The following is a 22,198-nucleotide window of genomic DNA, read 5'->3' as shown; positions in this document are numbered from 1 at the left end:
GCTGACGGATCCTAGATTCCTCGAACCACGACCGGGTGCGGGTCCTACATTAAACCAGTCCACTGGCACTCTCTGGGAACCAGCTACGAACTTGTGGCAGTGACAAAATGATGGGATACCTACAGTGACCTTCTTCCCCTGATGGGTTTCCAGCACCCTGACCCTGTTCCTGGTGCCATCTCCGTCCTCGAGGTCCTTCAGGGTGAGACGGGGCTTTGTTTCTTGTGGCTGGCTGTTGCACATGTCCAAAACGGTGACATCGTTCCCGTCTCGTGCCGCAACGCCACAGTTGCAGGTGACAGCGTGGTCATGGCTGCCACAGTCCCACTGCCGGGAGTGGACTTCAAAGTCCCGGGCCAGACTCCGGTATAGAACAAAGGTGCCGGTCTGGTGGTTTTCATAATACCTGCAAAATAAATACATAAATAAATAACTAAATAAATAAATAAATGGAAAAAAAAAAAAGAATCAGAATTTAGTTTTTTTTTTCATTTAACTCACATGCAATCAGAATTGTAGTGGGTTCAACAAAATGATCATCTTGATCTTGGACATTTATGGACAAACGTTTAATACATACGAGGTCTGTCCAAAAAGTATCGTACCTTTTTATTTTTTTCAAAAACTATATGGATTTGAATCACGTGTGATTACATCAGCCAAGCTTGAACCTTCGTGCGCATGCGTGAGTTTTTCCACGCCTGTCGGTTGAGTCATTCAACTGTGGGCAGGCTTTGAGGGAGCACTGGTCCACCCCTCCCGTCGGATTTCTTTTGTCTGAGAACTTGCTGAGAGACTGCCGCTTTGCTCCATGAAATTTTTTTCAGAAACTGTTAGAGACAGGCAGTTGGAAACTATTCGATAGATTCAGTTGGATATCGGTGAAGATTCTGTCAGCGTCACGCGGATTATGGACTGTTAAAACATTTTTAAAGACGGCCCACAGCGGCGGAGGGTGCGTGGCGCGCCGAGCGGCCATTCGACAGGCTGGATCGACCAGATCATTTCTAAACTGAACGCTGTGTTGATCCGGGACATCATGTGTCTACCACAGAAATGGCAACAGAGCTGGACATAGCACTTTTGCGGCACATTCCACTGTTACAGGAGATTTTGTAATGAAAGACGTGCGGAGGATTTCGCGCGACAGCACGGAGCCGCTCAGGAAGGCCTTTTTTTTTTTTTTTTTTTTAGTTTATTTTCTATAAGCCCTCTGGTGGCTGAAAAGTCTGATACAGGATGCACAAGACCTGTTACACTTGAGTAGGCTGGGCTTGTGCTGCTGCCCGCTCTTTCTGTCTTTGACGCTTCTGGCGTGAGGCCTCACTTCTTTCTGCCTCAAACGTCAGGCTGGCGGATTTGATGCTGGAACGCCAGCTGAGTCTATCTGTAGCTAGATGCTGCCATGACTGATGCTGAATGCCTGCAAGGGAGAGCTGTTTCTTCAGCTGGTCCTTATAGTGCTTTTTGGGGGCCCCTTGGTTTTGTCTCCCTTCCTTGAGCTCGCCAAAGAGAATTAATTTCGGCATGCGTGTATCATCCATCCTGGCTACGTGACCTGCCCAACGAAGCTGTTGTTTGAGTATAATAGACTCCATGCTGGGCAATTTGGCTCTGGTAAGGATGTCCTCATTTGAGACGTAGTCCTGCCACTTGATCCCGAAGATGTTTCGGAGACAATGCTGATGAAAGCATTCCAGTAATCTGATCTGCTGGCGATACAGAACCCAGGTTTCCGCTCCATACAGGAGGGTAGGGACCACAATGGCTCTGTAGACCTGCACTTTTGTGGAAAGGCGCAGTGCATGATTCTGCCAGACTTCCTTTGAGAGTCGACCAAAAGAACTGCTGGCCTTGGCAAGGCGACTGTCTAGGTCCTTGGCAACAGATGCATCGTTTGAGATAACACTACCGAGATATTTCTGTGTAGGCTCACAGTTGTCCAGGTGGTTTCCATAGTAGAGAAGCTTGAATCTTCGACTGGACTGGGTTGCTTGACGTGAGGACGTTTCGCTTCAAATCACAGAAGCTTCCTCAGCTAAAATTCTTGCTCTGGTAGTCTGACTTCTGTCTTGACTCTTGTAGAGAAGAATAAACCAGAAGCCAACAAAAGCTGGAGTTTTTAACCTAACCAGACCCCTCCTACCGAGAGGCCGACTGCTATATGCTAGTGACTAAACAATAGCTCTAATTAGCACCTATTGTGCTCTAGTTAGCATTCTCCTAATGATGGGATGGAAGCCTTCCTTGATGGCTCCCTTGACGACGTCATCAGGAGAGTCATTCACGTCATCAGCGGATATAGATGCCGTCTGTCAAGTCTTCTTTGGCCTCACGAAGCATCATGCTGAAGAAGATGGAGAACAGAGTGGGTGCGAGGATGCAACCTTGTTTGATGCCATTTGAGATGGGGAAGCTGCCGGACAGAGTCCCGTTGTACTTCACTTGTCCCATCTGGCCTTCATGCAGCTGGCGGATGATGGTGAGGAGCTTTGGAGGGCAGCCAAGGCGTGCAGGAATCTTCCACAAACCCTCACAACTGACTGTGTCAAAAGCCTTGGTTAGGTCTATGAAGGCTGCATAAAGGGCCATGTTCTGTTCTCTGCACTTCTCCTGGATCTGTCTCAGGACGAAGATCATGTCGGTGGTTCCCCTGTTGGCCAGAAATCCGCACTGACTCTCGGGAGTATTTTCATGCACTATGGTAGGGGTAAGCCTGTTGAGCAGCACTCGAGCCAAAATCTTACATGCTATTGAGAGGAGAGTGATGCCCCGGTAATTAGAACAGTCGGACTTGTCGCCCTTGTTCTTGTACAGGGAGACAATGACCACATCCCGAAGGTCATGTGGAACCACTTCCTTTTCCCAGCAACTGGAGAAGAGGATCTGAAGCTTGTCGAGGACTGCCTCGCCTCCATTTTGGTACACCTCTGCTGGGATGCCATCTATGCCAGGAGACTTCCCTGGATTCAGCTGCGTGGTGGCCTTTCGGATCTCTTCAAGTGTTGGGGGGTCATCAAGTTCCCATTTCACCTCCACCTGGGGAATCTTCTTGATTGATGACTCTTGCACACTGCGCTTGTCACTGAAGAGGTTTTCAAAATGTTCTGACCAATGCTGCATAATGGTTTCCTTGTCCGTCAGAAGGGTGGAGCCATCTGAGGAGCGCAGGGGTGCTTGCACTTGATGTGCTGGCCCATGGATGGTCTTAAGGGCTTCATAAAAGGAGCGCATGTCTCCGGCATCGGCATGTTGTTGTGTCTTCTCCGCAAAAGCTAGCCACCAGTCGTTCTGCAGTATGCGGAGCTTGCTTTGCAGTGTGGAGCAGGCATTTCTGTAAGCTGTCTTGGCAGAGTGGTCATCAGGTTTAGCTAAAAGAGTCTTGTGGCATGCACGTTTCTTTTCTAGTAGTTCCTGGATCTGTGCATCAGACTCATCAAACCAGGCTTTATTTTTCCTGGCTGAGAAGCCCACTACTTCTGCTGCCGTCTCCTGAAGGATGGTGTTTAATCTCCTCCACTGTTGTTCAGGGTCGTCAGGCAGGCCTTCTTCTCCACCCAGTCTCGCCTCTAGTTTGGCCTGGAACTCCATTTTTGTGTCTATGTCTTGCAGCTTGTGGACTTGTAGCTTCTTAAACTGTGGGCCTTTCTTCTTAGGAGGGGGCTTGAAAGTGAAAGCAATCTTGGAACGGACCAAGTGATGATCCGTATAGCAATCTGCGCTAGGCATCACCCTGGTATGTAGTACGTCTCTTCTATCATGCTGTCGTGTCAGAACGTAGTCCAGAAGATGCCAGTGTTTGGAGCATGGGTGTCTCCAGGTTGCTTTGAATCTCTCTTTCTGTTGGAACAGGCTGTTGGTGATCGTCAAGACATGTGCAGAGCAGAACTCCAGCAGCAGGCGGCCATTGTCGTTACAGTTGCCGATGCCATGTTTCCCTAGCACGTCCTTCCATACATCAGAGTCGCGGCCCACTCTGGCGTTGAAATCTCCCATGATGAGGAGCTTGTCCTGGGTGTCAACGCGCTGTAGAAGGTTGTACAGATCGCTATAGAAAGCCTCCTTAACTCCGATGTCGGCCTGCATGGTTGGGGCATACACACTAACAATAGTGGCAAAATCCTTGTTGTTGATGGGGAGCTGGAGTGACATGAGTCGGTCAGAATGTCCAACTGGCAAACTGTGTAACCTATGTGCTATGGCACTCTTAATCATGAACCCGACTCCTGATATATATATATATATATATATATATATATATATATATATATATATATATATATATATATATATATATATATATATATATATATATATATATATATATATATATATATATATATATATATATATATGCTGGATGGGGATTGTTATGAAATTTGTACTGAAGATTCATATCCTGATAGGCAAGAACTGATTAAATTTTCAAGGTCATGGGTCAAAGGTCAAAGTCAGGAAAAATCTTTGGAAAATTGGAACCTTTAACATTGAATTATTTTTTTAAAATTTATAACTGTCAAAAAAAAAAGATTAAATCTCTTTCATATTTGATAGTGTTATGTAGGATGGTATCTTTTATCGTCTGTCAAAGTTTGATCCAGATCTGATCCAGATTACAGATTTTGTGGCCATTTAAATTTAACATTGAAAACCCCATTTAATGTATTTTTTACATTATGTCTTAATCAAATGTGCCCCAATCACTCTCATATTTGAAAGTAAAGGAGCAGACTGACACTCACTATCACCTGATAAAGTTTGATCCGGATCTGATCCAAATTGTGGATTTTGTGGACATTTGAATTTGATATTGAAAAGCCCATTTGGTGTACGTTTTGCATTATATATATCAAGTTTGATCTGCATTACGGCTTTAGCGGATATTTGATTTTAACATTGAAAAGCTCTTCTGATCTATATTTTGTATTATATTTTAGCTTATGAAAATACACTTCTAACAGGACTTTGACTTTGAAAATTTTTTCCAAGGTAAAAATATGCAGAATTGGAAACTAGTGTTGGCGGAGGTTTACACTTTGTGAGCGCGGTGCTCTAGTTTTATTAAATTTTTTTTTGTGCTGCAGTGCGGTCACCCTGTGGACACATTACCTGGAAACAGCAGCAAAGCGACCAGCTGCCGTTCATTTTCAGTCAGAGTGGGTGATTGACAGCCACAAGCTAGGTTTCCGCCACCTAGGCGGAGCCAAAATACACTCAACAAAAATATAAACGCAACACTTTTGGTTTTGCTCCCATTTTGTATGAGATGAACTCAAAGATCTAAAACTTTTTCCACATACACAATATCACCATTTCCCTCAAATATTGTTCACAAACCAGTCTAAATCTGTGATAGTGAGCACTTCTCCTTTGCTGAGATAATCCATCCCACCTCACAGGTGTGCCATATTAAGATGCTGATTAAACACCATGATTAGTGCACAGGTGTGCCTTAGACTGCCCACAATAAAAGGCCACTCTGAAAGGTGCAGTTTTGGTTTTTTTTTGGGGGGGGGGGGGGGGGATACCAGTCAGTATCTGGTGTGACCACCATTTGCCTCATGCAGTGCAACACATCTCCTTCACATAGAGTTGATCAGGTTGTCAATTGTGGCCTGTGGAATGTTGGTCCACTCCTCCTCAATGGCTGTGCGAAGTTGCTGGATATTGGCAGGAACTGGTACATGCTGTCGTATACGCCGGTCCAGAGCATCCCAAACATGCTCAATGGGTGACATGTCCGGTGAGTATGCCGGCCATGCAACTACTGGGACATTTTCAGCTTCCAAGAATTGTGTACAGATCCTTGCAACATGGGGCCGTGCATTATCCTGCTGCAACATGAGGTGATGTTCTTGGATGTATGGCACAACAGTGGGCCTCAGGATCTCGTCACAGTATCTCTGTGCATTCAAAATGCCATCAATAAAATGCACCTGTGTTCTTCGTCCATAACAGACGCCTGCCCATACCATAACCCCACCGCCACCATGGGCCACTCGATCCACAACACTGACATCAGAAAACCGCTCACCCACACGACGATGCCACACACGCTGTCTGCCATCTGCCCTGAACAGTGTGAACCGGGATTCATCTGTGAAGAGAACACCTCTCCAATGTGCCAAACGCCAGCGAATGTGAGCATTTGCCCACTCAAGTCGGTTACGACGATGAACTGGAGTCAGGTCGAGACCCCGATGAGGACGACGAGCATGCAGATGAGCTTCCCTGAGACGGTTTCTGACAGTTTGTGCAGAAATTCTTTGGTTATGCAAACCGATTGTTTCAGCAGCTGTCCGAGTGGCTGGTCTCAGACGATCTTGGAGGTGAACATGCTGGATGTGGAGGTCCTGGGCTGGTGTGGTTACACGTGGTCTGCGGTTGTGAGGCTGGTTGGATGTACTGCCAAATTCTCTGAAACGCCTTTGGAGACGGCTTATGGTAGAGAAATGAACATTCAATACACGAGCAACAGCTCTGGTTGACATTCCTGCTGTCAGCATGCCAATTGCACGCTCCCTCAAATCTTGCGACATCTGTGCATTGTGCTGTGTGATAAAACTGCACCTTTCAGAGTGGCCTTTTATTGTGGGCAGTCTAAGGCACACCTGTGCACTAATCATGGTGTCTAATCAGCATCTTGATATGGCACACCTGTGAGGTGGGATGGATTATCTCAGCAAAGGAGAAGTGCTCACTATCACAGATTTAGACTGGTTTGTGAACAATATTTGAGGGAATGGTGATATTGTGTATGTGGAAAAAGTTTTAGATCTTTGAGTTCATCTCATACAAAATGGGAGCAAAACCAAAAGTGTTGCATTTATATTTTTGTTGAGCGGTGTGATGTACGTTGGTTAGTTTCTCAAACAAAATAACCCAAGATGGCAGAATAAGCCCCCAGACGGCTGTAATTCTGTTCAAATCTAACATGTTTGGTATTATGTCTTTATATTTTGTTAAGGTTGGTGAGAAACAAATACTTTTAAATGTAAAAATGTTGTTTTTGTAACCAGATAAAACATCTGAGGTGATTTACAGGACATCTTGCTGGTAACCAGACATTAGCAAGCTAACTAGTGAAACAGGAGAGCGCCACTGTGACACGTTTTACAGAAACAAATCAATCACACTTTGGTTCCGTTAAATAGTCCAGCATAATCAATTTGTAATCATTAAACATCTTCCATTGCAGGGGAGGTGATGGTCTAGTGGTTAAGCGTTGGGCTTAACCACTAGACCAGTGCACCCTGAGTGCAGAAGTCCTGCACTCACTTCTGTGTTCCCAGGGTGAATAAAAAGTCTGCCGGTCACAGAGCTTTCTCCTACCGTGTCCCAGCTCTGTGGAACGATCTCCCGACACACATTCGGCAATCTGATACTGTGGAGACTTTTAAGTCATATTTAAAGACTCATTTGTTTTCCCTGTTTTATCATTAGTGTTATGATGTGTTTTTATTCTTGTATTCTTTTATGGTTGTCTTTTTATTGTGTTTTAAATTTTTAATTTCAGTTTTTTTTTTATGTTGTGTGAAGCGCCTTGAGATAATTTCATTGTGAATTGGTGCTATATAAATTAATAAATTTGATTTGATTTGATTTGGCTTGAGACCAGTGGATCCTCACTTCAAATCCCAGCCTGACCAGAAAATCACTAAGGGCCCTTGGGCAAGGTCATTAATCCTCTAGTTGCACCAGCCTGACATTGGGGTGAATCTGAGACATTATTGTAAAGCGTTTTCAGCGTCTGATGCGGATGGAAAAGCGCGATATAAATGCAGTCCATTTACCATTTTTTTACAGTAATGCCATGAAACCCCAAGCTGGAAAGGCCCATCACACAATAAACGCCAATTGCTTGTTGCCCTTGTTTGTTGCTAACGTAACCACGGGGCTAACAGTAAGCTAAAAAAAAAAAGGACACTTTTTGGACTTGTTTTTCTTTTTGTGTTCCTGGTGGAATTTGTGATCAGAAGGATGTGGGGCCTCGACCCAAAAAACCCCATAACTGCTGGATGCAAATGAGCAATAACAGTTGCACTGCGCTGTCCACCGCGACGTGCCAGGTGGAGGACAGAGTCCACGGTGCGTCACAGCAGGAAGTCTGAACAGTGGAGGTGTTCAGAAAACTGGAACTTCTCATGTTGAACTTTGTCATTTAGTGACTTTCTTTGTTCTTTCTATACTTAACTTCTAGCAAACTGCCTTTGAGTCGCGTTTGATTATTGTCGACCACTTTGGGCTTCTGTTGTGTAAACTGTTTAATGCACTTCAGGTGTATGTAGGCTTTCAGAGGATCTGCTTTGGATGCGTTTTGTGGTCGTAAAAACATCTCCTCTGATGTTTGAAGGTCTCAAAGTGAAGCTCCAACAAATTAAATCACGTCTGTTTGACAAACGTCACAACAGAAAGTCCTGTACGTCTGCACACAGCCCGTAAAGACATAACGTACCTGCCGTCCAGAGTGATGACGTGTGGATCAGTCAGCGAGTAGCAGATGGACGTGGGAACATCTTTGACTGTGACCTGGGGGCAGAGGTCAAAGTTTAGCCCGGTACACAAAAACGACAAAGACACAAGTCTGGATCCCGAATGTAACGCCTGAACTGCTTGGGTTGGCGAAACAAAGGGCACGTAGAGGACGACGTCTCCAACACGTCCACCAGACGTTTGTTCTGTTTATCTGTGAGCACGCTAACCTTTCATTAGCCACATAGCTAACTGACCGAGTCAGTCTCCTGGTGGTCAGTTCCTCACTGGTGCTGGTTGAAAAGATCGATTCGTTGATTTTAAATCGATTCTCATTTTAATTCCCACAGATCGATTCATACATCCAAAGATCTTTTTTTTTTATGTATATATATACTTCTACCCAGCATGCCTGAAAAATTACGCTGCAGTTGGCCATTACGCTCTTTCCGAGGGTGTGTAATGGGAAATATAAACTGATCATGTCTCGACAATTTGTTCATCAACCTCTGTCAAAGCCATTTAAAGATGTCAATCATGACGATTGGGACTGTTGTTGTGGGCAAGAAAAGAGAACCGTCTGCCGTTATATTTCACACAGTAGATTTTTCATTCCTCATAACAGCACATGAAGGTTCTCTGGTGTAGACTGTGGGAGAACTTAGGAGAACTTTCCCCCAGCCGCGTTCTCCTGCTGCGTTTTGTAGGGGAGCGGGGCCATTATCCCCCGGAAAATTTTTAAATTTATAATTCTCTGAAACACTATTGGCTTCTTTTTTTGAGGACCAAATTTTGTGAAGGAGAATTAATATGTTGCATAAATAGACAATCAGGTAACAGCTCAAAAACACTTGTATTAACACTAACCCAAATCGATATCAGATCAGAATTGAATCAAATCAAACTGAAATAATCAAATCTGAATCTTAAGAATCAGAATTGAATCGATTCTTGAAGTTTGAATCAATATTCAGCCCTATTCCTCACACAGTGCACAGGAGACGTGTTGCACCATAAGTTCTATCTGATTTGATCAGCAGATAGTCGGAGTCAGTCGGCGAGTCTGCAGAACCATGGCTGGACCCTCCCACTGGTGACCTCCTGAAAAAGACCTCAGCTGATGTCCACAGACACGCCTCTGACCCCTTACAGAACCTCACATCCTAACAGGCCATGTAACCAACTGGAGTCCCGTCCAGAGGGAGTGGGAGACGTTTACCCGTCTCACGCTACAGTATCTGGGATGATGTTCGGCGCCCCCTGGTGTTTGAACTCAATGGATCCAATATCATCATGATATTTTGACTCAAATCTGGTCTAACAGCAGCCCGACGGGTCTGTAGAGGACTGATGTCTTCTTACTGCCACAAATATGTCTTAATTCTTGCAAACACCCCTGAATGCAGGACGAGTCATCAAAATGTCTACAGAGAAGTGAGATTTGATGATTTGCAATAATTAACTTCTTTTTAATCACTTTTTATGGACAGAGTTGGCAAAGTGCACATTTTATTCCAAAGCTCGTGGATTAGGATGTTGCCGGTTCCATTCCTGAACTTGTGTGTGTCTCTAGCTGCCCGTTTCCTGTCGCTCTGTACTCAACTGAAGTGTCTTATCATCTTGATCCAGCAACTGGACACAGTCAAGGACACGCCCCATGTCACCTGGCCCCCGTAGACGGACCCAAGTGGTTACCAATCAGGGCCCAATGTGGTTCCATAAGGTGGTGGACGCTGCAAGACTTGAGTCCAGACCTACTGCTTCTCTTCCATGTGAGGTGGAACATTGTTCTTCTGGTTGGATCATGAACTTTTGTCACTTTGTGTTTGAGGAATCACTGTGTGGGACATTGTGATGATAATGGATGCAGATCCATGAATGTCCACAGAGCTGACTCACTTTGAGTGACGCTGGGATGTAGTTCCTCCAGAGTCGTGGTACCGGGTGTCCAGGCAGCACACTGACCACACTGGGTCGGTTCCCATCACGTGTGAAGTCGGTGACGGCAGCGACCATGAACGCCGCTCGACCACAGCTGCCGTTGCTGCAGGCGGTCGGCTGGAGTGCCACCTGGCAGGCAGAGAGCGCCACGTTGGCAGCCTCAAGTCCAAGACTGTCTGTGGACATTGACACAGTGGAGAGTCAGCGTTAACAGACAGCGAAGAGCTGGTGGCACGACCGTAAAGACTCCCTGCACGCGGCGGGCGAGTCGGAACAGAACAGCAGCACAAAACACATCCCAAGAGACTTTCTGTCAACTTTAATCAACCCACAAGTCCCTGATTTTACAAAAGGACAAGTCTGGATTTAACTCCGCCTCCTGCAGAACAGCGAGGACACAGTTTTCTCTGGAGGTCCGACCTGGATCGTGAACACTCAGAGCCAGAGGGAGTCCACAGCGCTGGTCCAGGTCCTGGTTGTAGCAGGCGATGGGAACTGTGCTGTGGACAGTGACCTTGTGAACTTCAGCGTTCTCCGTGATGTGGAGTGAGTCTGGAGAAAACTGAGGAGAAAAATAAAAAGTCAGTGACACTTTTTCGAGAACATTTCTACCCAACATGTCTGAAAATCAGCCTGTCAGTCCATGTTGGGTTTTATTTAGTCCATGTTTCTAGAGCTTATCGGGGTCTTGAACATGCCTGAGAGTTCCTTATGTGTGTTAGAAAAACCTGAGAACCTCCAGAATGTGGACGACGTGTACCTTCAGCCCAGCGTAGAAGTTCTCACTGTCTCTGGCGGCGGATCTGCTGTGGCTGGAGTTCGCCGTGAAAGTCGACACGCTGCAGGAGAACTGCAATGAGAAACATTTTGTCAACATCACCTCTAAAAGATCTTCACAGACAAAACGAACACAACATGTGCACAGACGCGTGAGGACAAACCATCAGCATGACACCGCAGTTCTCAGACCTTCATATTTCTCTTTAGAACAAACAGCGTTTCGGACAGAACTGCAGCAAATCCTCATTTTCACGAACAAATTACAGATACATTAGAGTGCAAAGCTCCACCCACAACTCAGATCTCTCTTACGCAACATTAAAGTCGAGAAAAATGTATTAGCTGCGCTCTCTTTAGCAGATTCACCTGAAAATGTCGGGTTTATGTAGCAAAATGGACTCCCCCCATAAAGCATACGCCGAATGGCGTCAGAACGACACATCGGGCCTCAGTCGGGAAATCTTGAGGTGCGGTTTGAAGACCTACGGACGGCAGTCTGTGAGCATCTACATACTTGGTCCCATTCACTTGGCTGTCCTGAGTGTGTTGCACATGTTCAAAACACTCTTGGAGGATCGACATGTGACACACAGCTGACGCCGGTCTATATGCAATTTCTGCGTCATCTGATCGCAGTCTACATATTTTGACAGCATCATAACAGCATTTGAAATGATGTGATCGCGGTTGATTGAGCTCTGAGATCGATCGGTCACAGCAAAGCCTGCCGGCATGTTGTGCCACGTTTGTCCACCTCCACTGGACCCCGGCCAGGGAGGGTGAAGGAAATGTTGATATGTAATAACATGTATGTGCACTGTGTGCACATCAGAGGCTCGGTGCAGCGCCCCGTAACACAGCTGAACGGGATGTCGCTGTTCTAACACATGTTCACCTCCTAAGTCTGTAGCAGGTATGATGTGGAAATGTTTCCCCAGCCCATGACAACATAAATAAACATGAAACTCACCTCCGGTACCTCGCGTTCCACAGCACAGCGCACACAGCTTGTCAAGTCCCTTTCACCCGGCTGCGCTGTGTGCTGGCAACATCGATCAGCTCACAAAAGCATAATCCATCTCTGGCATCAATAAATCCCATGTGAAGTGTCGTCCCACATCGATAACCCAACTACAGTTGTGTAAGATGCATATCAAGTAAAATGGCCACAAAAAAAAAGAGTTAAAACAAAGAGAGAAGAAAAAGTTCGCTGGCAGCTTCTGAAGAATGTTTCACACATGTGGGAAGTTGGCGCACTGCCAGTACAGTCCAACAACAGGAGTCCAGCCGGACGAATAACATCTAGCAAGGCAAGTATATACTGATCAAACACCTAAAGGGACTTTTCACCGGTTTATCACCTGTTCTACACACGCAGCGGCTCGTTCACCCATTATGAACACACGCGTGCAGCTGAGTGACCATTTCTTCTGGCCACACACTGGCACGCTGCTTGGATCACTGGTTCTACGCACGTACACATGCACACTCCGTCATGTGAGACACACACACTCCTGCAAGCGCACCCTCTTCCTGATGAGAGGTCAGTTTAATGATGAGACTGTGAAGACAGCGAAGATTTGATTGCTTGGGTGAGTGAGTGAGTGAGTGAGTGAGTGAGTGAGTGAGTGAGTGAGTGAGTGAGTGAGTGACCGCTCCAGTGTTGGTTGTGTGTGACAGCAGTCTGTGTCATCTGACTGTTTAAAATATGTTTGGCTGCAACCTGCAGGTGTGCACGAGGCCGTCTGGCTGCATTCTGTCACGGCTGACCACGCCTCTTTGCCTCCCAACTGCATCTGGATTATGACCATATTTGGCCTGGTTCCTGCACATTCTTGCTATGTGGGATGGGAGCTTTAGAAATTACTTGGTCCCGTCCCTTTTAGTAAAGCCACCTAAAAAATCAATTCTTAAGTTATTATTCTCAGGGTGTCACAGATTACAAAACACACGGTTTGGATTCGATCACTGCTTTAAGTTACAAATCGGCTAGTTTTCAGATTAGGCTAAATAAATAAATAATACAAAAATAGACCAAATATAACTGCTTTCCATTTTTAAAATGAACAAAAAACAGTGCCCACTGTTGAAATAACATTTTAAATACAATTAACTGTTATGTTAATATCAATATGAACAAGTGAATAAAAATAGCTTTTGTCAAAGTAAAAAAGTAATTAAAAAATGAGAATGTTTACATTGTTTAAGCCCCTTTCACAACGGGCTAATGCAGAGTTGTGTAATGATATATAATTGATCAACTATTGATTTATTCTGCCTTACAGAAACCTGGTTACAGCAGGATGAATATGTTAGTTTAAATGAGTCAACACCCCCCGAGTCACACTAACTGTCAGAACGCTCGTAGCATGGGGCCGAGGTGGAGGATTAGCAGCAATCTTCCACTCCAGCTTATTAATTAATCAAAACCCAGACAGAGCTTTAATTCATTTGAAAGCTTGACTCTTAGTCTTGTCCATTCCAAATTGGAAGTCCCAAAAACCATTTTATTTGTTGTTATCTATCGTCCACCTGGTCGTTACTGTGAGTTTCTCTGTGAATTTTCGGACCTTTTGTCTGACTTAGTGCTTAGCTCAGATAAGATAATTATAGTGGGCGATTTTAACATCCACACAGATGCTGAGAATGACAGCCTCAACACTGCATTTAATCTATTATTATGACTCAATTTGTTGGGAAGGTGTAGTGACACGGACCCACAACAGGGGGCGTTAATGACGGACAATGATAAGCCAAAAGTAACAATTTAATGTTGTGAATTGCACAATGGAATAACAGACAAAAACAACTAGATTGTATACAAGATGACGTGTGGGCAGGCTTTGAGGATAGAAGACGTCTGTCCAAAGAAGAGCCGGATCCCACACGGCTTCCACCGCCAGCGGATCTGAAGAACACCGGAGCCGCCAAGTCCTGAGCCCCAGGTGGCCACCGTCTCCACCTGTCAGACCAGGTACTGCTGGCAGAAACAGAAACAGTTAGTGGTGGGTGTGTGAAGACACACCCAGTAATCTCTTCGTACTTAGTTCCTCCGGGAGGGAGAACCTCCACCTCCAGAAACAGAAACACCCGTGCAGCTCCTGTCAGTCACTTCTCTGGAAGGAGTGAGAGGCGAAGATGTCGCAAACCCACACTGTACGCCAATCCAGCAGAAGACTGTATCCACAGGGCAAACGGCTGCACACAGAACAATATTAAGTAAATCACAGCAGAGAAGGTTACCTTGCTTGGTAGCTGATTTCTCGGCGGGGAGGTGGAGTTGCAGTCCAGCCTTTATGGTGATGGTGAGTAGTGGATGAGTGACAGCTGGTACGGATGATGAGTGACAGCTGTCACTCCCGGTCGCTCCGACGCCCTCACGTGCTTGAAGCCCGCACTTCAAGCAGGGCGCCATCTTGTGGTGGTGGGCCAGCAGTACCTCCTCTTCAGCGGCCCACACAACAGGGCCCCCCCCCCCAATGGGCGCCTCCCGGCACCCGACCAGGCTTATCCGGGTGATGGGTGTAGAAGTCGGCCAGGAGGCCCGGGTCCAGGATGAAGCTCCTCTTCACCCAGGAGCGCTCTTCGGGTCCATAACCCTCCCAATCCACCAGATACTGGAACCCCCGGCCCTTCCGACGGACGTCCAGGAGCCGGCGTACTGTCCACGCGGGCTCCCCATCGATGATCCGGGCAGGGGCACACAGTGGTGAGGTATGGCAGGGCTTGAGTCTTGATACATGAAAAACGGGGTGTATCCGCAGTGAAGCTGGCAGCTTCAGCTTCACTGCGGCCGGATTGAGGACTTTGAGTATGGTAAATGGTCCAATGTACCTGTCCTTTAGCTTCTGGGATTCCACCTGCAGGGGGATGTCCTTTGTGGATAGCCAAACCTCCTGCCCGGGCTGGTATCCAGGGGCTGGGAATGCCGGCGGTCTGCATGGGCCTTAGCCCTTGTCCGGGCTCTGAGCAGGGCAGAGTGGCGGTACGCCACGCCCGACGGCACTTCCTCAGATGGGCCTGGACTGAGGGCACCCCGACCTCTCCCTCCACTAGCGGAAACAATGGGGGCTGGTACCCCAAACACACCTCAAACGGGGAGAGGCCGGTGGCAGATGAAACTTCGCTATTATGAGCGTACTTGATCCAGGCCAGATGGTCACTCCAGGCCGTCGGGTGCGCGGAGGTCACGCAGCGGAGGGCCTGCTCCAGTTCCTGGTTCGTCCGCTCTGCCTGCCCGTTCGTCTGGGGGTGATACCCAGACGAGAGACTTACGGTGGCCCCCCAGTTCCCTGCAGAAACTCCTCCAGACCTGGGAGGAGAACTGAGGACCACGATCAGAGACAATGTCCGATGGAATCCCATGCAGACGCACGACATGGTGGACCAGGAGGTCTGCAGTCTCCTGGGCCGTCGGGAGCTTCGGGAGGGCCACGAAGTGGGCCGCCTTGGAGAACCGGTCCACTATCGTGAGGATGGCGGTGATGCCCTGGGATGGCGGGAGGCCCGTGACAAAGTCCAGGCCGATGTGAGACCAGGGGCGATGAGGCACGGGCAGAGGGCCTTGGGTCCTGTGATGGTCGGCCTTGCCCCTGGCGCAGGTGGTGCAGGCCTGGACATACTCCCGGACGTCGGCTTCCAGAGACACCCACCAGAAGCGCTGCCAGACCACTGCCACGGTTCTTTGCACCCCTGGGTGGCAGGAGAGTTTGGCACCATGACAGAAGTCGAGGACTGCAGCCCTGGCCTCTGGTGGGACGTACATCTTGTTCTTGGGTCCAGTCCCCGGGTCCGGGTTTCGTGTCAGGGCCTCCCGGACGGTCTTCTCCACATCCCAGGTAAGGGTGGCCATGACAGTGGACTCAGGGATGATGGTTTCCATTGGGTCTGACAGCTCAGTCCTGACTTCCTCCTCGTGCACCCGGGACAGGGCATCAGACCGTTGGTTCTTTGTCCCGGGGCGGTATGTGATCTGAAAGTCAAAACGCCCGAAGAACAGTGACCAGCGGGCTTGCCTGGGGTTCAGACGCTTGGCAGTCCGGATGTACTCCAGGTTCCGATGGTCCATGAAAACCGTGAATGGTACCGAAGCTCCCTCCAACAGGTGTCTCCACTCCTCCAGAGCCTCCTTCACCGCAAGAAGTTCCCGATTGCCGACGTCGTAGTTCCTTTCAGCCGGGTTCAACCTACGGGAAAAGTAGGCACATGGGTGGAGAACCTTGTCGGACTCCCCGCTCTGGGATAGCACGGCTCCTATCCCTGAGTCAGAGGCATCCACTTCGACTATAAACTGGCGTTTTGGATCGGGCTGCACCAGAACTGGCGCAGTCGAAAACCGGCGTTTCAACTCCCTAAACGCGGCTTCGCACTGATCTGACCAGGTGAAGGGGACTTTTGTGGAGGTCAGGGCTGTCAGGGGGCTAACTACCTGACTGTAGCCTTTGATGAACCTCCGGTAAAAATGAGCAAAACCGAGGAATTGCTGTAATTTCCTGCGGTTTGTTGGTTGGGGCCAATCTCTCACCGCCGCAACCTTGGCCGGATCAGGGGCGATGGAGTTGGAGGAGATAATAAAGCCCAGGAAGGACAAAGAAGTACGGTGGAACTCGCACTTCTCGCCCTTCACAAACAGTCGGTTCTCCAATAATCGCTGCAGGACCTGATGTACATGCTGGACATGGGTCTCAGGATCCGGGGAAAAGATGAGTATATCGTCTAGATATACGAAGACAAACCGATGCAGGAAGTCCCGCAAGACGTCATTTACCAAAGCTTGGAACGTCGTGGGCGCATTGGTGAGGCTGAATGGCATGACCAGGTACTCAAAGTGACCTAACGGGGTGTTAAATGCCGTCTTCCACTCGTCTCCCTTCCGGATCCGAACCAGGTGGTATGCATTCCTAAGATCCAGTTTCGTGAAAATTTGGGCTCCATGCAGGGGCATGAACACTGAATCCAACAGAGGCAAAGGGTATTGATTGCGAACCGTGATCTCGTTCAGCCCTCTGTAATCAATGCATGGACAGAGTCCGCCGTCTTTCTTGCCCACAAAAAAGAAACCTGCACCCATCGGGGAGGTGGAGTTCCGGATCAGCCCGGCAGCTAATGAGTCCCGGATGTAGGTCTCCATTGATTCGCGTTCCGGACGTGAGAGGTTGTACAGCCTGCTGGACGGGTACTCAGCGCCCGGTATCAAATCAATGGCACAATCCTACGGACGGTGCGGGGGCAGCGTGAGTGCCAGATCTTTGCTGAAGACGTCAGCAAGATCGTGGTACTCCTTAGGCACCGCCATCAGATTGGGGGGACTTTAACCTCCTCCTTAGCTGCCACACCGGGTGGAACCGAGGATCCTAAACACTCCCGGTGGCAGGTTTCGCTCCACCGCGTCACAACCCCAGATGGCCAATCAATCCAGGGATTGTGTTTTAACACCCATGGAAAACCGAAAATCACTCGGGAGGTAGAAGGTGTTACATAAAACACAATCTCCTCCCTGTGATTTCCAGACACAACCATTGTCACTGGCTGTGTCTGATGTGTGATTAGTGGAAGAAGGGTGCCATCTAGTGCCCGTACCTTCAAAGGTGAAGATAGAGCCACTAGAGGGAGCCCGACTTCCCTTGCCCATCTGCTATCCAGCAGATTCCCTTCCGACCCCGTGTCTACCAGTGCTGGGGCGTGAAGGGTCAGATCCCCGCTCAGGATCGTAACTGGGATGCGTGCTGATTTACGGGGTTTCCCCGCGTGCGTGTTATGGCCCACCCTTAGCCCAGTTTCTAAGGGCGGGCGTTGTGGTTTAACCGTTTGGGGCAGTTCCTCTGTAAATGCTCAGTAAATGCTCCTTCAGGACCGGAGACAGTCCATTTACAAAGGCGGCACGGAGCGCAACGTTGTTCCAGCCGGACCTCACTGCCGCGATGCGGAAGTCGACTGCGTACTCAGCTGCGCTCCGACGCCCCTGTCTGATTGACAGCAGCAAATTAGAAGCAGATTCGCCTCTATGGGGGTGATCAAAAACCTGTTTGAACTCCCTCACAAACCGAGTATACGTCGTTAGGAGCAGAATTCACGGCTCCTAAAGCAAATTTATTACGTAAGCCACCCGGCTGCCGTCTGATTCGTACATGACGGGGCGCTGTGAAAAGACAAGCGAGCACTGCATTAAGAAGTCCGCGCACGTCTCGACACAGCCCCCGTACGGCTCCGGAGGGCTTATGTAAGCTTCAGGGGATGGTGGGGGGGGTCGTTGAACGACCAGCGGAATGTCAGATTCAGGCCTCCGGTCAGCAGGAGGAGGTACTGCAGCAGTGCCCTGAGCCTGTGCTTCCACCCGGGCGGTGAGAGCCTCCATCCTCCGATTGAGAATAACATTCTGCTCAGTGACTAAGTCCAACCGAGCAGTGAAAGCGGTTAAGATTCGCTGCAGCTCACCTAACACGCCTCCTGCTGACGCCTGTTCACCTCGCTCTTCCATTGGCTGTTCAAGCGATGGTTGACGCCCCTCGGGATCCATGACGCTGGCCGAGAAATCCTGTTGGGAAAGTGTAGTGACACGGACCCACAACAGGGGGCGTTAATGAATGGACAATGGATAAGCCAAAAAGTAACAATTTAATATTGTGAATTGCACAACGGAATACAGACAAAAACAACTAGAGGAGTACAGTCAATTGTATACAAGGTGATGTGTGGGCAGGCTCGAGGATAGAAGACATCTGTCCAAAGAAGAGCCGGATCCCACACGGCTTCCACCGCCAGTGGATCTGAAGAACACCGGAGCCGCCAAGTCCCGAGCCCCAGGTGGCCACCGTCTCCACCTGTCAGACCAGGTACTGCTGGCAGAAACAGAAACAGTTAGTGGTGGGTGTGTGAAGACACACCCAGTAATCTCTTCGTACTTAGTTCCTCCGGGAGGGAGAACCTCCACCTCCAGAAACAGAAACACCCGTGCAGCTCCTGTCAGTCGCTTCTCTGGAAGGAGTGAGAGGCGAAGATGTCGCAAACCCACACTGTACGCCAATCCAGCAGAAGACTGTATCCACAGGGCCAACGGCTGCACACAGAACAATATTAAGTAAGTCACAGCAGAGAAGGTTACCTTGCTTGATAGCTGATTTCTCGGCGGGGAGGTGGAGTTGCAGTCCGGCCTTTATGGTGATGGTGAGTAGTGGATGAGTGACAGCTGGTACGGATGATGAGTGACAGCTGTCACTCCCGGTCGCTCCGACGCCCTCTCGTGCTTGAAGCCCGCACTTCAAGCAGGGCGCCATCTTGTGGTGGTGGGCCAGCAGTACCTCCTCTTCAGCGGCCCACACAACACAATTGGCTTTGCTCAAAATGTAAATGAGTCCACCCACCACTTTAATCATACCTTAGATCAGGGGTGGGCATCGAGGGCCGAGACACTGCAGGTTTTCCATGCAACCATTCACCTCAGCAGGTGGGTTGCTGATGAGCTTCTCCTCTGAACATAAACACCTGGTTGTCAATGAAATCACCTGCTGAGACACCTGATCATTAATGAAATCACCTGCTGAGGTGACTGGTTGCACGGAAAACCTGCAGTGTCTCGGCCCTTTATGGCACATGATTGCCCATCCCTGCCTTAGATCTTGTTCTGACTTATGGTATGGAAATTGAAGACTTAACAGTATTCCCTGAAAACCCCCTTCTGTCTGATCATTTCTTAATAACATTTACATTTACTCTGATGGACTACCCAGCAGTGGGGAATAAGTTTCAATACAGTAGAAGTCTTTCAGAAAGCGCTGTAACTAGGTTTAAGGATATGATTCCTTCTTTATGTTCTCCAATGCCATATACCAACACAGGGCAGAGTGGCTACCTAAACTCTGTGAGTGAGATAGATTATCTCGTCAATAGTTTTATATCCTCTTTGAGGACAACTTTGGATGCTGTAGCTCCTCTGAAAAAGAGAGCCTTAATTCAGAAGTGCCTGACTCCGTGGTATAACTAACAAATGCGCAGCTTAAAGCAGATAACCCGTAAGTTGGAGAGGAAATGGCGTCTCACTAATTTAGAAGATCTTCTCTTAGCCTGGAAAAAGAGTCTGTTGCTCTATAAAAAAGCCCTCCGTAAAGCTAGGACATCTTACTACTCATCACTAATTGAAGAAAATAAGAACAACCCCAGGTTTCTTTTCAGCACTGTAGCCAGGCTGACAAAGAGTCAGAGCTCTATTGAGCCGAGTATTCCTTTAACTTTAACTAGTAATGACTTCATGACTTTCTTTGCTAATAAAATTTTAACTATTAGAGAAAAAATTACTCATAACCATCCCAAAGACATATCGTTCTCTTTGGCTGCTTTCAGTGATGCCAGTATTTGGTTAGACTCTTTCTCTCCGATTGTTCTGTCTGAGTTATTTTCATTAGTTACTTCCTCCAAACCATCAACATGTCTATTAGACCCCATTCCTACCAGGCTGCTCAAGGAAGCCCTACCATTAATTAATGCTTCGGTCTTAAATATGATCAGTCTATCTTTATTAGTTGGCTATGTACCGTTTCTGGATATGTAAACGATCTTCTTATGGCCTCAGACAGTGGACTCATCTCTGTGCTTGTTCTGTTAGACCTCAGTGCTGCTTTTGATACTGTTGACCATAAAATTTTATTACAGAGATTAGAGCATGCCATAGGTATTAAAGGCACTACGCTGCGGTGGTTTGAATCATATTTATCTAATAGATTACAATTTGTTCATGTAAATGGGGAATCTTCTTCACAGACTAAGGTTAATTATGGAGTTCCACAAGGTTCTGTGCTAGGACCAATTTTATTCACTTTATACATGCTTCCCTTAGGCAGTATTAATAGACAGCACTGCTTAAATTTTCATTGTTACGCAGATGATACCCAGATTTATCTATCCATGAAGCCAGAGGACACACACCAATTAGCTAAACTGCAGGATTGTCTTACAGACATAAAGACATGGATGACCTCTAATTTCCTGCTTTTAAACTCAGATAAAACTGAAGTTATTGTACTTGGCCCCACAAATCTTAGAAACATGGTGTCTAACCAGATCCTTACTCTGGATGGCATTACCCTGACCTCTAGTAATACTGTGAGAAATCTTGGAGTCATTTTTGATCAGGATATGTCCTTCAATGTGCATATTAAGCAAATATGTACGACTGCTTATTTGCATTTGCGCAATATCTCTAAAATTAGAAAGGTCTTGTCTCAGAGTGATGCTGAAAAACTAATTCATGCATTTATTTCCTCTAGGCTGGACTATTGTAATTCATTATTATCAGGTTGTCCTAAAAGTTCCCTGAAAAGCCTTCAGTTAATTCAAAATGCTGCAGCTAGAGTACTGACAGGGACTAGAAGGAGAGAGCATATTTCACCCATATTGGCTTCTCTTCATTGGCTTCCTGTTAATTCTAGAATAGAATTTAAAATTCTTCTTCTTATAAGGTTTTGAACAATCAGGTCCCATCTTATCTTATGGACCTCATAGTACCATATCACCCCAATAGAGCGCTTCGCTCTCAGACTGCAGGCTTACTTGTAGTATCTAGGGTTTGTAAGAGTAGAATGGGAGGCAGAGCCTTCAGCTTTCAGGCTCCTCTCCTCTGGAACCAGCTCCCAATTCAGATCAGGGAGACAGACACCCTCTCTACTTTTAAGATTAGGCTTAAAACTTTCCTTTTTGCTAAAGCGTATAGTTAGCGCTGGATCAGGTGACCCTGAACCATCCCTTAGTTATGCTGCTATAGACGTAGACTGCTGGGGGGTTCCCATGATGCACTGAGTGTTTCTTTCTCTTTTTGCTCTGTATGCACCACTCTGCATTTAATCATTAGTGATTGATCTCTGCTCCCCTCCACAGCATGTCTTTTTCCTGGTTCTCTCCCTCAGCCCCAACCAGTCCCAGCAGAAGACTGCCCCTCCCTGAGTCTGGTTCTGCTGGAGGTTTCTTCCTGTTAAAAGGGAGTTTTTCCTTCCCACTGTCGCCAAGTGCTTGCTCA

General features: G+C 47.5%; 1 protein-coding gene across 1 annotated transcript in view; it reads right to left on the bottom strand.

Annotated features, from left to right (window-relative positions):
* LOC117517945 (von Willebrand factor D and EGF domain-containing protein-like) overlaps nt 1-22,198 on the bottom strand; it is a 146,014-nt gene that overhangs the window by 94,803 nt on the left and 29,013 nt on the right. The window contains 5 exon segments of the mRNA XM_034179073.1: nt 124-406; nt 8,456-8,529; nt 10,372-10,589; nt 10,834-10,975; nt 11,174-11,263. Of these exon segments, the coding sequence (XP_034034964.1) occupies nt 124-406; nt 8,456-8,529; nt 10,372-10,589; nt 10,834-10,975; nt 11,174-11,263 (807 nt within the window).

This window comes from Thalassophryne amazonica, chromosome 1 (genome assembly GCF_902500255.1).
Source record: "Thalassophryne amazonica chromosome 1, fThaAma1.1, whole genome shotgun sequence".
In the NCBI taxonomy this organism is placed as follows: Eukaryota; Metazoa; Chordata; class Actinopteri; order Batrachoidiformes; family Batrachoididae; genus Thalassophryne; species Thalassophryne amazonica.
Note: the sequence above shows the minus strand (reverse complement) of the source record. Positions and strands in the feature narration are given on the sequence as shown.